At 46.9% G+C, this 16,747-nt stretch overlaps 1 protein-coding gene across 2 annotated transcripts in view; it reads left to right on the top strand.

The window, feature by feature from the left end:
- The first annotated feature begins 10,090 nt into the window (after nt 1–10,090).
- SPEN (spen family transcriptional repressor) overlaps nt 10,091–16,747 on the top strand; it is a 99,611-nt gene continuing 92,954 nt past the window's right edge. For both annotated transcript variants that reach the window (XM_039473557.2, XM_074380116.1), the window contains exon 1: nt 10,091–10,265. In XM_039473557.2, coding sequence (XP_039329491.1) covers nt 10,183–10,265 — 83 coding nt within the window. In that variant the 5' untranslated portion in view covers nt 10,091–10,182. The remainder of the gene's footprint in view (nt 10,266–16,747) is intronic.

Below are 16,747 nucleotides of genomic sequence, written 5' to 3' on the forward strand. Positions count from 1 at the left end.
TAGAAACCTAAGAACTGATTTAAAAATACATCAGCCAGTATATTCATTTCTGAAAAACTAAAAATAACATGGAATAAATTATTTAGCTTTTTTAGAGGGTTGAACAGTAAAGTACTTTATGAAGTTGTTTTTTTTTTTTTTTGAGACAGACACCCTTTGATAATATTACGGTGGTGGTGGTGGGAGTTTTATTTTCTGGTATTTTGAGGAAAAAACTTGGTTCTACTAGTAGGAGTTTGTTTGTATTGTCCAATTCTCATGTGGTTGGGGCTTTTTCCATTTTACAACTAGCTAATATAATTTTTTTTTTTTTTTTTTTTGAGACGGAGTTTCGCTCTTGTTACCCAGGCTGGAGTGCAATGGCGCTATCTCCGCTCACCGCAACCTCCGCCTCCTGGGTTCAGGCAATTCTCCTGCCTCAGTCTCCTGAGTAGCTGGGATTACAGGCACGCACCACCATGCCCAGCTAATTTTTTGCATTTTTGGTAGAGACGGGGTTTCACCATGTTGACCAGGATGGTCTCGATCTCTTGACCTCGTGATCCACCCACCTCGGCCTCCCAAAGTGCTGGGATTACAGGCTTGAGCCACTGCGCCCGGCCATAGCTAATATAATTTTATTTTTTTAAATTTTTTTGGGATAGAGTTTCGCTCTGACACCCAGGCTGGAATGCAGTGGCATGATCTCAGCTCACCGAAACCTCTTGTTTCCCAGATTCAAGCAATTCTCTGCCTCAGCCTCCTGAGTAGCTGGGATTACAGGTGCCCACCGTCACACCTGGCTAACTTTTCTGTGTTTTTATTAGAGACGGAGTTTCACCATCTTGACCAGGCTGGTCTTGAACTCCTGACGTCATGATCCACCCACCCCGGCCTCCCAAAGTGCTGGGATTACAGGTGTGAGCCACTGTGCATACCCAGTTAATATAATTTTCTGTGATGCCTTTAAGAAGAAATGTGGGGCCGGGCGCGGTGGCTCACACCTGTAATCCCAGCACTTTGGGAGGCCGAGGCGGGTGGATCACGAGGTCAAGAGATCGTTGACCATCCTGGTCAACATGACGAAACCCTGTCTCTACTAAAAATACAAAAAATTAGCTGGGCATGTTGGCGCGTGCCTGTAATCTCAGCTACTCAGGAGGCTGAGGCAGGAGAATTGCCTGAACCCAGGAGGCGGAGGTTGCCGTGAGCCGAGATCGTGCCATTGCACTCCAGCCTGGGTAACAAGAGTGAAACTCTATCTCAAAAAAAAAAAAAAAAAAGAAATGTGCTGGGCGAGGTGGTTCATGCCTGTAGTCCCAGCACTTTGGGAGGCCGAGGTGGATGGATCACAACATCAGGAGTTCAAGACCAGCCTGGTCAATATGGTGAAACCCTATCTCTACTAAAAATTCAAAAAAATTAGGTGGGCATGGTGGCAGACACCTGTAATCCCAACTACTTGGGAGATTGAGGCAGAGAATTGCTTGAACCCGGGAGGCAGAGGTTGCTGTGAGCTATGATGGCACCACTGCACTACAGCCTGGGCGACAGAGTGAAACTCCGTCTAAAGAAAAAGAAAAAAAAGCCGGGCGCGGTGGCTCAAGCCTGTAATCCCAGCACTTTGGGAGGCCGAGGCGGGTGGATCACGAGGTCAAGAGATCGAGACCATCCTGGTCAACATGGTGAAACCCCGTCTCTACTAATGGTGCAAAAAATTAGCTGAGCATGGTGGCGCGTGCCTGTAATCCCAGCTACTCCGGAGGCTGAGGCAGGAGAATTGCCTGAACCCAGGAGGCGGAGGTTGCGGTGAGCTGAGATCGCGCCATTGCACTCCAGCCTGGTTAACAAGGGCGAAACTCCGTCTCAAAAAAAAAAAAAAAAAAAATTAGCTGGGCATGGTGGCACGTGCCTGTAATCCCAGCTACTCAGGAGGCTGAGGCAGGAGAATTGCCTGAACCCAGGAGGCGGAGGTTGTGGTGAGCCGAGATCGCGCCATTGCACTCCAGCCTGGGTAACAAGAGCGAAATTCCTCCTCAAAAAAAAAAAAAGAAATGCTGGCTGGGCATGGTAGCTCACTTTGGGAAGCTGAGGCGGGGCACTCTCCTGAGGTCAGGAGTTCCAGACCAGCCTGGCCAACATGGTGAAATCCCTTCTCTACTAAAAATATAAAAATTAGCTGGGCATGGTGGTGTGCACCTTAGTCTCAGGTACTAGGAAGGCTGAGGTGGGAGGATCCCTTGAACCTGGGAGGTGGAGGTTGTAGTGAGCCGAGATCACACCATTGTACTCTAGCCTGGGCTGCAGAGCAAGTCTTCATCTCAAAAAAAAAAAAAAAAAAAAAAGAAAGAAATGCTTATTATTTTGGCCTGGGCGAAGTGGCCCACACTTGTAATCCCAGCACTTTGGAAGGCCTAGGCAGGTTGATCACTTGAGGTCAGGGGGTTTGAGACCAGCCTGGCCAACACAGTGAAAACCTATCTCTACTAAAAATATAAAAATTAGCCAGGCATGATGGCACATACCTGTAATCCCAGGTACACAGGAGGCCGAAGCATAAGAATCTCTTGAACCTGGAAGGCATAGGTTGTAGTAAGCCGAGATCATGTCACTGCACTCCAGCCTGGGCAACAGAGCAAGAATCTATCTAAAAATAAAAAAAGAAGAGGCCGGGCGGGGTGGCTCATGCCTGTAATCCTAGCACTTTGGGAGGCCGAGGTGGGTGGATCACCTGAGGTCAGGAGTTCAAGACCAGCCTGGCCATCATGGTGAAACCCCATCTTAAAAAAAAAGAAGAAATGTGTATATATGTATATGTATGTGTGTGTGTAATTTTTTTTTTTTTGAGACAGTCTTACTGTGTCGCCAGACTGGAGTGTAATGGCGTGATCTCAGCTCACTGCAGCCTCCTCTTCCTGGGTTCAAGCGATTTTCCTCCCTCAGTCTCCCTAGTAGCTGGGATTATAGGCATGGGCCACCATGCTCAGCTAATTTTTGTATTTTTAGTAGAGATGGGGTTTCACCATGTTGGCCAGGATAGTCTTGATCTCCTTACATCATGATCACCCGCCTTGGTCCCCCAAAGTCCTGGGATTACAGGTATGAGCCACTGCACCCTGCCGAAATGCTTTTAAGTGAATGTTTTCTCCTGAAACAGCTGAATTTTAATAGCTTGGGACCTGATTTGTAACCAAATTCTTGTTAAATACCTGATAACTATTGTGTCCTGCTATTTAAATGGAGATATTAGTTTATCTGCTCTAGTGGCTGGCTTAGCATTCAAAGCCTGAGTTTGAGGCTAGGACGCTTTCCCCATCTGAGCTTCCATTACGCATGACTGAACTCTTTGAGCATGTCTAGCATGCTAAATACAGCAGCTCCTCACAGTGTGAAAATAAAACCTGATTAAAAACAAATCTATTTTAATTCCCCTTTGCAAATGGCTCTGCTTTAATGTCAGCTTTCTGAATTATCTTTAATAATCAAATGAGGAAATTCACTTCACTATCCATTTATCATAGATAAATCACAACCTACTTTTTGATCTTTTTCAATGAGCATCAATTATTGTTAAATAAAAAATCATCAGAGAATAACAGAGTGGGTTGCCTTTCTATTGAACACATAACAAAGATGCATGCTTTAAAGAAGTTCTGCCCGTGTAAGTATTTGTAACAGGGATATAAATGGAGAAAAGCTTTTTCTGGTGTTTTTTGATGCATTGTCAGCAAAAATGAAAAGCACTGAGAAAATTAAACACTCGATTTCAGTCTGAGCAAAGGGCATATGCTTACCAGTTTTGTTATTAAAAGCTTTTGCAATAGAAAAAGTCAACCAAAAAAATAAATAAAAGCAAGAAACTTTATACCTGACATGCAATCACTGCATCCTGATTTAACTACAGGACCTGGCTATAATGATGAAAATGTTGTTTTTTTGAGACTGAGTCTCACTCTGTCACCCAGGCTGGAGTGCACTGGTAGGATCTTGGCTCACTGCAATCCCCACCTCCCAGGTTCAAGCGATTCTCCTGCCTCAGCCTCCCAAGTAGCTGGTATTACAGGCACTCCCCACCACTCCTGGCTAATTTTTGTATTTTTAGTGGAGACTGGGTTTCACATGTTGGCTGGGCTGGTCTGGAACTCCTGACCTCAGGTGATCTGCCCACCTCAGCCTCCAAAAGTGCTGGGACTACAGGCATGAGCCATCACGCCCCTCCTGATAATGCCTTTGTTAAAAAATACTTTTTTTTTTTTAAAGATGGGGTTTCACCGTGATGGCCAGGCTGGTCTTGAACTTCTGACCTCAGGTGATCCACCCACCTTGGCCTCCCAAAGTGCTAGGATTACAGGCGTGAGCCACCATGCCCAGCAAAAAATACTTTTTATGAAAACTATCAGGAAAGTACAGTGTTTTAAGCTTCAACTGTTGCTTACTTTTGATATTAATGTGAAATTAAATGTCCACATAATTTACATGATGTTTACTTCCAAACATTTTAACATATATTATCTCATTTGTTACTTCTAGCAACCTTACTAGATACAGAAAACAGGTAGTTTTATACTCGTTTTACAGGTAAGGTAAGGAAATTGAGACTTCAAGTATTTAATTGATTTGCCTAGGCCACATAGTTAGTGACATAATTGGAACTAGATTTTTTTTTTTTATCTAATGCCGATTATTATTATTTTTTAAGGCACATGGTCTTGCTCTGTTGCCCTGACTAGAGTTTCTCCATGTTGGCCAGGCTGGTCTTGAACTCCTGATCTCAGGTGATCCTCCTGCCTCGACCTCCCAACGTCCTTATATTACAGGTATGAACCCCATGCCCAGATGGAATTTTTGACTGGATCATGCCTGTAATCTCAGCACTTTCGGAGGCCGAGCCAGGAGGATCACTGGAATGCAGGAGTTTGATATCAGCCTAGACAGACATGGGCTCATACCTATAATCCCAGGCTTGGAAGGCCAAAGGTTGGAGGAGTGCTTGAGACCAGGAATTGGAGACCAGCCTGGGCAACAAAGTGAGATCCTTTCTCTACAAAAAATAGTTGTGGTGGGCACCTGTGGTCGTATCAACATAGCAAGACCTTGTCTCTATTTAAAAAAAAAAAAAAAGGCCGGGCGCAGTGGCTCAAGCCTGTAATCCCAGCACTTTGGGAGGCCGAGGCGGGTGGATCACGAGGTCGAGAGATCGAGACCATCCTGGTCAACATGGTGAAACCCCGTCTCTACTAAAATTACAAAAAATTAGCTGGGCATGGTGGTGCGTGCCTGTAATCCCAGCTACTCAGGAAGCTGAGGCAGTAGAATTGCCTGAACCCAGGAGGCGGAGGTTGCGGTGAGCCGAGATCGCGCCATTGCACTCCAGCCTGGGTAACAAGAGTGAAACTCCGTCTCAAAAAAAAAAAAAAAAAAAAAAAAGCCGGGCGTGGTGGCTCATGCCTGTAATCCCAGCACTTTGGGAGGCCGAGGCGGGCGGATCACGAGGTCAAGAGATTGAGACCATCCTGACCAACATGGTGAAACCCCGTCTCTACTAAAAAGACAAAAAAATTAGCTGGGCGTGGTGGTGAGCGCCTGTAGTCCCAGCTACTCCGGAGGCTGAGGCAGGAGAATTGCCTGAACCCAGGAGGCAGAGGTTGCAGTGAGCCGAGGTCATGCCACTGCACTCCAGCCTGGCGCCCAGTGATGGAGTGAGACTCTGTCTCAAAAATAAAAATAAAAATAAAAATAAATATAAAAGAAAAGTAATGGGTAGAATTCCCACCTGTATTGCTTTTTTAACCCAGCATCTCTCTGTGAGCTATTTTTCATTTTTAATCTTTTTTTTTTTTTTTTTTTGAGATGGGATTTCACCTTGTTGGTCAGGGTGGTTTCAAACGCCTGACCTCAGGTGATCCACCCACCTCGGCCTCCCAAAGTGCTGGGATTACAAGCGTGAGCTACCATGCCTGGCCTATTTTTCCTTCAAATGAATTGCTTAACTGAAATAAGAGTATTTTTTTTGGCACCATAGGAGCACGTTAAAATTTAGAACAAAAAATAATTGAAATTTGTTTTACTCATTACATAATTTACCTATCTATTTAGCTGATGTCCGTTGACATTTTAAAAATTGAGAATTCTCTTTTTAGAGGTTTAATCACATTTCAAAAACAAAAAACAAAAAAACTAAATCAAATACTTCTGTTGCTATTTTTGGTGCCCCTAATTCTGAAAACATGTATTTTGTTAAAACTAAGACTTCAAGAGAATCTGAGTGAGGCGGTTATAAAATGATGTTTGATGGAAATTTGCTTGCCTGTAAATTGTTTATTTTATTTTATTTTTAATTTTTATTTTTAATTTTTTTTTTGAGGTGGAGTTTCGCTCTTGTTACCCAGGCTGGAGTGCAATGGCGCGATCTCGGCTCACCGCAACCTCCGCCTCCTGGGTTCAGGCAATTCTCCTGCCTCAGCCTCCTGAGTAGCTGGGATTATAGGCACGCACCACCATGCCCAGCTAATTTTTTGTATTTTTAGTAGAGATGGGGTTTCACCATGTTGACCAGGTTGGTCTCGATCTCTCGACCTCGTGATCCACCTGCCTCGGCCTCCCAAAGTGCTGGGATTACAGGCTTGAGCCACCGCGCCCGGCCTATTATTTTTTTTAAAGATGGAGTTTCACCATATTGGTCAGGCTGGTCTCGAACTTCTGACCTCAGGTGATCCACCCGCCTCAGCCTCCCAAAGTGCTGGGATTATAGGTGTGAGCCACCGCATCCGGCGCCTGTAAATTGCTAAGAGTTTCTCAATTGTTTGAGAAATCTCCGACATGATGATAACTTGACATTTGCTCATAATTTCTTTTTACATTCTATGATCTCTAAGGATCTTGGAGATAATTATAACTTAAACTTTATTGAATAATTTGTATGTTAATAAGCTTCCACAAGTTTCTCCTCTGCTATTCCCCAGAAGGTGGGAGGTTTCAAAGTATTTGTAAACAGCTTTGCCCATTTCAAATTAAATTATAAAAATTAAGTATCTACTCTGCCTTTTACATGGAGCAATAACACTACTGTAACAAGACTTTTAGGCTACTCTAGAACTAAATTAAAAAATTTAGTTGGTGCCGGGCGCGGTGGCTCAAGCCTGTAATCCCAGCCCTTTGGGAGGCCGAGTGGGTGGATCACGAGGTCGAGAGATCGAGACCATCCTAGTCAACATGGTGAAACCCCGTCTCTACTAAACGTGCAAAAAATTAGCTGGGCATGGTGGCACGTGCCTGTAATCCCAGCTACTCAGGAGGCTGAGGCAGGAGAATTGCCTGAGCCCAGGAGGCGGAGGTTGCGGTGAGCCGAGATCGCGCCATTGCACTCCAGCCTGGGTAACAAGGGCGAAACTCCGTCTCAAAAAAAAAAAAAAAAAAAATTTAGTTGGTAAAAATGTTACTTTTTTTGTGGAGAAAGTATTATAAACACTTCTTTTTTCTTTTTTTTTAAGACGGGGTTTCACCATGTTGGTCAGGCTGGTCTTGAACTCCGGACCTCAGGTGATCTGCCCGCCTTGACCTCCAAAGTACTTGGATTACAGGCATGAGCCACCATGCCCGGCCTATAAACACTTTTTAATTGGTTCTTACTTGGTTCTTACCTTTTTATTGCTGTTTAGATGCAAAATACCATATTTAATCATTACTCTAACCATTCTCTCCTTTAATGATTTTCCTTCTAAAAGTCCTTTTTTTATTCAGCCCTTGAATTCTTTTTTTCAGCATGATTTTAACAGAAGCCTGCATTCAAGGTGAGACATGCCATTTATTTCTCTAATTGCAAGACACTTTTCTGAATCCTCTTGTCAGTTGCTCCTTTTAATACAATTGAGGTGATGCTGTTCTTCATGGTGACTTTGTTCTTTATGGTGACACTGGTCTTTCCCAAGAGGTTTTAGCTAATTCAGAGTCTATCAGATTTTAAAATAAGCTTCAAACCTGGGTGCTTGTATTGAAATTCATGCTTCATAGAAAAATGCTTATCAATTCAACATTTAATTGCTGCCACATTCACAATACTGCAGAGTTCATGAGTTTAGGTAGTAGGGTGCTAGCCTGACTTTCCTTATGTGATAATTGTGACACAGTAATGGCTGGATATAAGTGGCCAATTCTACTTTCTTTATTCCTTTTTTTTTTTTTTTTTTTTAAAGAGAGGGGTGTTCCCTATGTTGCCAATGCTGAAGTGCTGTGGCTTTTCAAGGCAAAATAATAGTGCGCTACAGCTTGGACCTCCTGGACTCGGGTGATGCTCCTGCCTTAGCCTCTCCGGCAGTTGAGACTACAAAGAAACAATTTAATTATGCATAGGCGACCTATTTGTGCCATTGGTTATGGTGACAGTATTTTTGAAGTCAAATGGTGTCGTTTGTAAGTTGGTTTGTATTTAAGGAGAAAATCCACGAGACCAAGTATTTAAAATTGGCTGGGCTGGTGGCTCATGCTTGTAATCCTGGTACTTTGGGAGGCCAAGGTGGGCAGATCACTAGGTCAACAGCTCGACCATCCTGGACAACATGGTGAAACCCCGTCTCTGAAATAGAAAAATTAGCTGGGCACGGTGGCTCGAGCCTGTAGTTCCACCTACTTGGGAGGCTGAGGCAGGAGAAATGCTTGAACCCGGGAGACAGAGGTTGCAGTGAGCTGAGATCGTGCCACTGCACTCCAGCCTGGCGACAGAGGGAAACTCCATCTCAACAACAACAACAAAAAGTTCAACTGTAGGTTTCAAAAGCTTTTAGGCCTGGAAAGGCCAGAGGTCTAATTCCTTCTCTGTTTAAATATTAAATTATGGTAAACCCTCTGAAGGGAGCAATATTGGATTCCTAACTGTCTCATTTCCGTTTTATTCCTCATATACCCTAGCGATCAGCAGGAATATCTTGCAAATGGTTTTGCAAGATCCTATATAAAAAAAAGTTGCTTAGGCTGGGCTCAGTGGCTCAGGCCTGTAATCCCAGCACTTTGAGAGGCGAGGCAGGCGGATCACCTGAGGTCAGGAGTTCAAGACCAGCCTGGCCAACACGGTGAAACCCTGACAACTAATAAAAACCCAAAAATTAGCCGGGCGTGGGGGCAGGTGCCTGTAAAATCCTAGCTACTCGGGAGACTGAGGCAGGAGAATCGCTTGAGCCTGGGAGGCGGAGGTTGTAGTGAGCCGAGAACATGCCTCTGCACTCCAGCCTGGGCAACAGAGCGAGACTCCGTATCAAAACAAAACAAAAAACCGCTGCTTAATACAAGCCAATGGCTCTTGTATGGGATGGATTTCTGAAGCCGTCGCTGCTCAGTGGGGCGGTGAGAAGGGCATCCTTGTTTTCATCGCCTTCCCAAGCAGGCGGGGATCCAAGTACTCGGAAACGCCGGGAGCTAGCCGCCGGGTGAGCGGACGACGAAAGGGTCCTGGCTTTTAGGGGACAGGCCTTGGCAGTCGCTTTGACCCGTAGCCCTATCGAAACCAACTCCATTTCTCTGCATTTCTTCCACTAGACCTGCGCCTGGGGTTACCGCAGGAGGGGCCAGAGACCCGCCCTACCTCCCCGGCCCCTCCGCCCCGCGCTGGAGCCCGACCCATAGCCCGCAGGGTTGCCGACCTCTTCGAGCGGCTGCGCGCCTGCGTACCGGGGCCGAGCGCGCGAGCGTTCCTTCCCCGCCCGGCCTTCTTCACACCTTCGCCCGGCCCGCGCGCCTGCGCGTCTGCTGGGAGGAACTCGGCGTCTCCACCTCGGCGGGCGGGAGGACGCGCGCGCGCCCGCGGCGAGGGGTAGGCGGCGCGGCGGCGGCAGGCGGGCCGCGCGCGCCGGTGGGAAGCGTCCGGCTGCCACAGCGCCAGCTCCGTCGTAGTCGCGGCCGCCCGGGTCCCGCTCGCCCCTCCTCCCGCTCCCCCCCGCCCGCCGCTGCCCGGGCGCATGCGCCGCCGGAGCGCGAGGGTCGGCTTCGGGTGTGTGGTGGCGGCAGAGCTGAGCTGCGAGGCCCGAGAGTCAGAACCTGGGGGAGAGGGATGGTCTCTGCACTGGGGGGAGCCGGAGGAGCCGCCGCCGCTGCCGACGCCACCGCCGCAGCCGCCGCCGCCGCCGCCCCGGCGCCCGCCTCCCGGCGCTGACGGTCTCGTACGAAGCCGGCGAGGGGGAGCCAGCAGCGGCGGTCGCCGGCACGCCGCCCAGCATGGTCCGGGAAACCAGGCACCTCTGGGTGGGCAACTTACCCGAGAACGTGCGGGAGGAGAAGATCATCGAGCATTTCAAACGGTGAGTGACACGAGGCCCGCGGCCGCGCTCGCTTCTCGGGCGCCGCTTCCCGCCTGGCCCGTTGCCGGCCCCTCCCGGAGCGCGGAGCTGGTGAGGGGACCCCAGCCCGGACCCACGGGCGCCGCGGGACCCCGTCAGCCGCTCGGGCGGGCCTCGGGTGTCGGCGGTGCGGGCGGTCGAGCCCCGCCGCCCCCGAAGAGCCCGCGGGCCCCCGGTGGCCGCGTCCCCGACGAGGGAGGTCGCCGAGGCTCGGCCTCCACGCAGCCGGCGCCCCGGGGCTGCCCTCGCGTCGGCCCGGGAGCCGGTGGGGTCGCGTCCTTGCGCACCGTGCCCGGCCCGGCGCCGCGGGGACCCGAGCCCGCCGACGGCCCGGCCCGGCGCCGCCACTCGGAGCCGCTCTGCGGGCGTTCGGCAATGTCTGACTTCGGGAGGGTTCCGTGCGCAGGGACAGGCGGTGCGAAAACAGAAGTCGCGGTAGGTGCCGTGGCGAGGCGGGGACCCGGGGAGAGACCGCCCGGGACCTCTCCGGAGGGTTTGCACTCCTGAAACTCACGGGGAATGGCAGACGTTTCTCGTTTTTGCGGGGCAGCGTGGAGGGTGGTGTGAAATAAGTTGGTGCGCCCGTTTCGGCTCCTTCGTCCCCGGCGGAGGGGACCGCGGGCTCTGACAGGAGGGTGCCCGCCCCGGCGCCGGAAGCCTCGGGTCGCACTCCCTGGCCGCCCCAAGACCCTGGTGTCCCCCACCCCTGAATTCACGAATCAAACGGTAAAACATTACAAACCTTTTACGATGAGAAGATGTAGCTTAAACAACGACAACAACAACAAAAAACCTTACCTGGATTTTTGTGAATTGTAAGAATCAGTGTTGTCCTTGATACATTTTACTGAGTAGTATGTAGCGCGTTTTCTTTGTGAATTGCCTGTGTACCGTAACGGATAGGCCTCCGTATAAAACGCTTATTAAAATGACGATTGGCTTGGTGCAAATTCAGAGGGACCGTAGCAAATCTGTGACTGTCCTCGAAAATTATAGTTTATTAGGATATTTAAGACCCTGGAAGGTTTCAAGTTTGGGTTTTAATTTCCCTTACTATCTAGTGAGTGGAGGAAATTATGAAGCGTCCTCATTAATGAGTCACCATGGGAAAAATAGATTGCGTCGCTCGCTTTGAGCCGCTTGGATAAGGAAATGGAAGCAGCGGCAGCGGAGCTCCTGTCTTTTAAATGGAGGATCATTGATTGTGTTGGTGGTTGCTGTTACTGGGGCATTAAACCCTCGCCGCTGAAGCGCGCGACTGCGCGTGTCCGCGTGTGAAAGGGAGCCGGGAATCGTGGGGCCATTCATAACCTGCTCGAGCTGTCCTCTGCAGGCCGGGTGGGGGGCGGGGGGAGGGAGGTGCGCGCTTCCAAGGACTCTCCCGGTGTTTACTACGTTGTGCCTGAGAAACCAGGCAAGGGCGGGGGGAGGCAGGGAGCAAAAATTCACCTCTGTGCCCTAGGATGAAGGGGAGACCTCGGGCTGGATTAGGAAGCAGATGGGAACTTTCTCTTCCTGGCGCTGCTCCACCCTTACCCGCCCCCCACCTCTTCCCTTCTCCCCCGGTATCATCAGTGTTTTGATGGAAAAATAATTTAGGTGCAGATTATTGCAGTGGAAAAACTGCTTAGACGTGCTCACTTTAATCCCCTGTGGACTTTCTCTGTAGGTCTCTGCCTGGGAAATTCGTTTGCACCGATGTGCAAGCACGTGCATTGCAGCAGTCGCTGGCTCCTCCGTGTTAGGTGCCCAGACGTGTCGTTTCTCATTATGCAGATTCCAGAGACATTGCATGCCTATGGCAAAAGAGTTTGGCCCCTCTGCAAGATGAGAGGGCAAAGAGAAGAAAGAGGAAATCGTCCGAGGCAGTTTTGGGAGATTTTTTAGTGGACGGTGCTGCGGTCCGGCTTGTGTGAATGACTTTCTAAAATGGCGGCCAGGACCCACTTTATGTGGGAATCGGCAGAGCCAATCTCAGAATGCACAGAGGGAGGAGGGGGCGGAGGATGCGAGCTGCCTTGGAAAGCGGCAGTCTGGAGGAACACTGCTGTGTTAAAAAGGGCTTAGTTGGCACTTTGCTCACGACTGCATTCAAAGGAGCATCTTACCTTTTACAGAGTAAGAGCAGATGCTACTGATAAAAGCAGGCTATTTTAAAACTAAGCAGATCATGTGTCCCTGAAATTCCTTTATTTTAAAGATTTTTTTCATTTATAAACAAATCTACTTATTTAAAATAGACAGTACATTTTTATGGGTTCAAAGCGTGTGAAAGGTATACAGAGAAAAATCTCCACCCCTGACCCTGGGATTCCCAGTTCCCACACTTCCTCCCCTCACCCCCCAAAATCCAGGTAATATCTATTTCTGATTTCTTGTTCATCTTTCTGCATGTACAAGAAATGTTCTGCTGATCCAGCTGTGGAGCTAAATGGACCTTGTTTGGAGGATATCAAGGCCTTTTATCCTTATTGTGGAATGTATTTTGTAAAATGTGTGATTGCTACTGGGAGTGAAAATGAAATCTGAATAATTTAAGTGAAAGGAATGAAAAGGTAGTTGTACCAGAATGATGTCTCTGCAAGAAAATTAAATGGTATTCATTTCGGGTGTCTTGTAGAAATCACAGTGAGAAAAACCATGCAATACCTATATTAAAACTGAACTTTCAGTGCCTGCTTTTACCCTTTTCCCTAGCTGATTACATTAATAACTGTTTTACAGGATTAAGAGGTATACACTGGGAATACATTATATAAAACGTTTTTAAGATGAATGTTCTTTTAACGGTGTTTAGGCTTTTGTAGTAAGTGTTTGGATTTTACAAAAAGATTAAACCAGACAGCTTTGTGGGCAGCTTAGAGACATTTTAACGGAAAAAAGAGGTCAGTCAGTTCTTAAAATTTTTATTTTTAAATTTACATTTTGATCAATTGTTTTGTTTGTTTTTTGTGTTTTTTTAATGGACGGTAGATTGAGAGGAGGATGGTGATTTGGCTTTTTTCTCCCCAGTGCCAAAGAAAGACTAAATCCTTAAAACATAATCAGAACATTTTCAAAAATTGGTGTTACTTTTCTTGCAATAATAAATCTGTTGTTATCTTTACAGTTTTCAATTTGCTGATTTAAAGAAGTTAAATGAGAACTATTTCTGAATTGGGTTTTAGTTAACAAAGATTCATTACAGGGGCACAATAGAGAAAGTCCTTTCCTTTGTATGTTAGCTGGGTTGGAGGGGGAAGGGAGGAGTCATACAACAATTGGTTCCTGTCTTTTACTTCTGAGAGGGAGAGAGGTGTGTGCAAAGGCGACTCCTTGAATTAGAATGAGCAAATAAAAAAAACCCTTAAAATATTTAAAATCTTTATGTCTTTTCAGATTTTAAATACATCACAAATTGAGGTTCTTCCCATCCATCTCCAGTTTTAGAGACTAGGTTAAAGATTATGCAGAGATGAAGTGAGGTAGCCCCTCATGTAAAAAAAAAAATACCATGTATTTATTTATTTTTTTAAAGACGGGGTTTCACCATGTTGGTCAGGCTGGTAACGAACTCCCTACCTCAGGTGATCTGCCTGCCTTGGCCTCCAAAGTGCTTGGATTACAGACGTGAGCCACCACGCCCGGCCAAAATATCGTTTAAAGAATGAGACCCAGGCTGAGTGCATTGGCTCACACCTGTAATCCCAGCACTTTGGGAGGCTGTGGCGGGTGAATCGCCAGGTCAGGAGTTTAAGACCATCCAGGCCAACGTGGTGAAACCCCATCTCTATTAAAATACCAAAATTAGCTGTGTGTGATGGCCTGCACCTGTATTCCCAGCTACTCAGGAGGCTGAGGCAGGGGAATCACTTGAATCACAGAGGTGGAGGTTGCAGTGAGCTGAGATTGCACCACTGCACTCCAGTCTGGGAGACAGAGCAAGACTCCATCTCAAAAAAAAAAAAAAAAAAAAAAGCAGGGTGTGGTGTGAGTGCCTGTAATCCCAGCTACTGACGAGGCTGAGGCAGGAAAATCCCTTGAAACGGGCAGTTGGAGGTTGCAGTGACCCGAGATCATGCTAATGCATTCTAGCCTGGGTGACAGAGCAAGACTCTGTCTTGGGGGTGGGGGCAAGAATGAGACCCATTTAAAAATGTAATTTGTTTTTGCTGATTTTAAGTGATCACAGTGGTTTTCCTGAGTTTAAATAGATGGAATAATTATTACATTTTATGTATATTCAGATATCTTTATCTCTGGGACCCAATATAAAATATTGAATTTCCTTGTCCTGACTACTAGGGATATTTTTAGACTTAAGCAAATTTGACTCACTGTAGCCTGTATCATTGTTACATCGTTTCTTCATTTGAGACCAGAAGGTTTCTATGAAACCACTTGTTGTCTATGGCCATACCACCCTTACCACGCCCCATCCCGTCTGTGAAACCACCTCTGGTTTTGAATATTATGATTTTCAATATCTATTTTCATAATATGCTTTTGCACATTTAAAAAATAAAACAAGATTCAGAGTTATCTTGAAACAACATTAAAAATTATACAGAATAATTATATAAGCAATACAGAATAATACAGAGAAATTATTCTGTAATTACAGAATAATTACACAAAATAATATAGAATAATAAAATGTATTTTGTTTACCAAAAGGAATGCCCTTGGCAGATTGAAGGAAAACATAGGGCTCAGTGCCAGGAAGAATGGTAGTGTTTCACTTGTGTAGAGGGCACCTTTTTCTAACTATCTTTGTTGTAGACTCTTGATTACTGGGATTGTATTGTTTGGTATGCTTATGAAGAGGTTTCAGGCTTGATTTATGAGACATTTTAAATCCTAGAAACACTAATCCTTTGGGAAAATTTATGTAGGAGGTTTTTTTCAAATAGTCTTTCAAGTTTTCCTTTCCCCCTAGTTTGAAATTATACTGAAATTTTTTTTTTTTTTTTTTTTTTTTTGAGACGGAGTTTTGCTCTTGTTACCCAGGCTGGAGTGCAATGGCGCGAACTCAGCCCACCGCAACCTCCGCCTCCTGGGTTCAGGCAATTCTCCTGCCTCAGCCTCCTGAGTAGCTGGGATTACAGGCACGCGCCACTATGCCCAGCTAATTTTTTGTATTTTTAGTAGAGACGGGGTTTCACCATGTTGACCAGGATGGTCTCGATCTCTTGACCTTGTGATCCACCCGTCTCAGCCTCCCAAAGTGCTGAGATTACAGGCTTGAGCCACCGCGCCCGGCGAAATTTTTTAAAAACTTAAAATATTCTATGAAAACCAGCATATCCAGTTGGAGACTATGTATTTATTTGTTTTCATCAATTAACTGACTGACTGAGACAGGGTCACCCAAGCTGGATCACAGCTCACTGTAGCTTTGACCTCCCAGGCTCAATCGATCTTCCCACTTCAGCCTCCAAAGTAGCTAGGACCACAGGCATGTGCCACCCAACTAATTTTTTGTAGGGATGGGAAGTCTTCTTATGTTGCCCAGCCCTGGTCTTGAACTCCTAGGCTCAAGTGATCTTCCTCCTTTGGCCTCCAAGAGTGCTGGGATTACAGGCATGAGCCGGCTTGCCCAGCCTTTGCTTTTATTTTTATTTTATTTATTTATTTTTTGAGATGGAGTCTCGCTCTGTTGCCCAGGCTGGAGTGCAATGGGGTGCTCTTGGCTCACCGCAACCTCCTGCCCCAGCCTCCCAAGTAGCTGGGATGACAGGTGCGCACCACCACACCTGGCTGATTTTTGTATTTTTAAAAGAGAAATGGGGTTTCACCATCTTGGTCAGGCTGGTCTCAAGTCCCTGACCTCCTGATCTGCCCGCCTCAGTGCCCAAAAGTGCTGGGATTACAGTTGTGAGCCACCGCACCCAGCTTATATTTGTATTTTTATTTTTATTCTTTTTTTAAAAAATTAATTAATTTTTTTTTTTTAGACGGGATTTCACCATGTTGGTCAGGCTGGTCTTATACTCCTGACCTCAGGTGACCTGTCCGCCTTGGCCTCCAAAGTGCTTGGATTACAGGTGTGAGCTACCACGCCCGGCCTATTTTTATTCTTTTTTTTTTTTTTTTTTTTTTTTGAGACGGAGTTTCGCTCTTGTTACCCAGGCTGGAGTGCAATGGCGCGATCTCGGCTCACCGCAACCTCCGCCTCCTGGGTTCAGGCAATTCTCCTGCCTCAGCCTCCTGAGTAGCTGGGATTACAGGCACACGCCACCATGCCCAGCTAATTTTTGTATTTTTAGTAGAGACGGGGTTTCACTATGTTGACCAGAATGGTCTCGATCTCTTGACCTCGTGATCCACCCGCCTCGGCCTCCCAAAGTGCTGGGATTACAGGCTTGAGCCACCGCGCCCGGCCATTTTTTTTTTTTTTGAGATGGAGTCTTGCTTTGTTGCCCAGGCTGGAGTGCAGTGATGTGATCTTGGCTCGCTGCGAC

Source organism: Saimiri boliviensis, chromosome 11 (genome assembly GCF_048565385.1).
Source record: "Saimiri boliviensis isolate mSaiBol1 chromosome 11, mSaiBol1.pri, whole genome shotgun sequence".
Taxonomy (NCBI): domain Eukaryota; kingdom Metazoa; phylum Chordata; class Mammalia; order Primates; family Cebidae; genus Saimiri; species Saimiri boliviensis.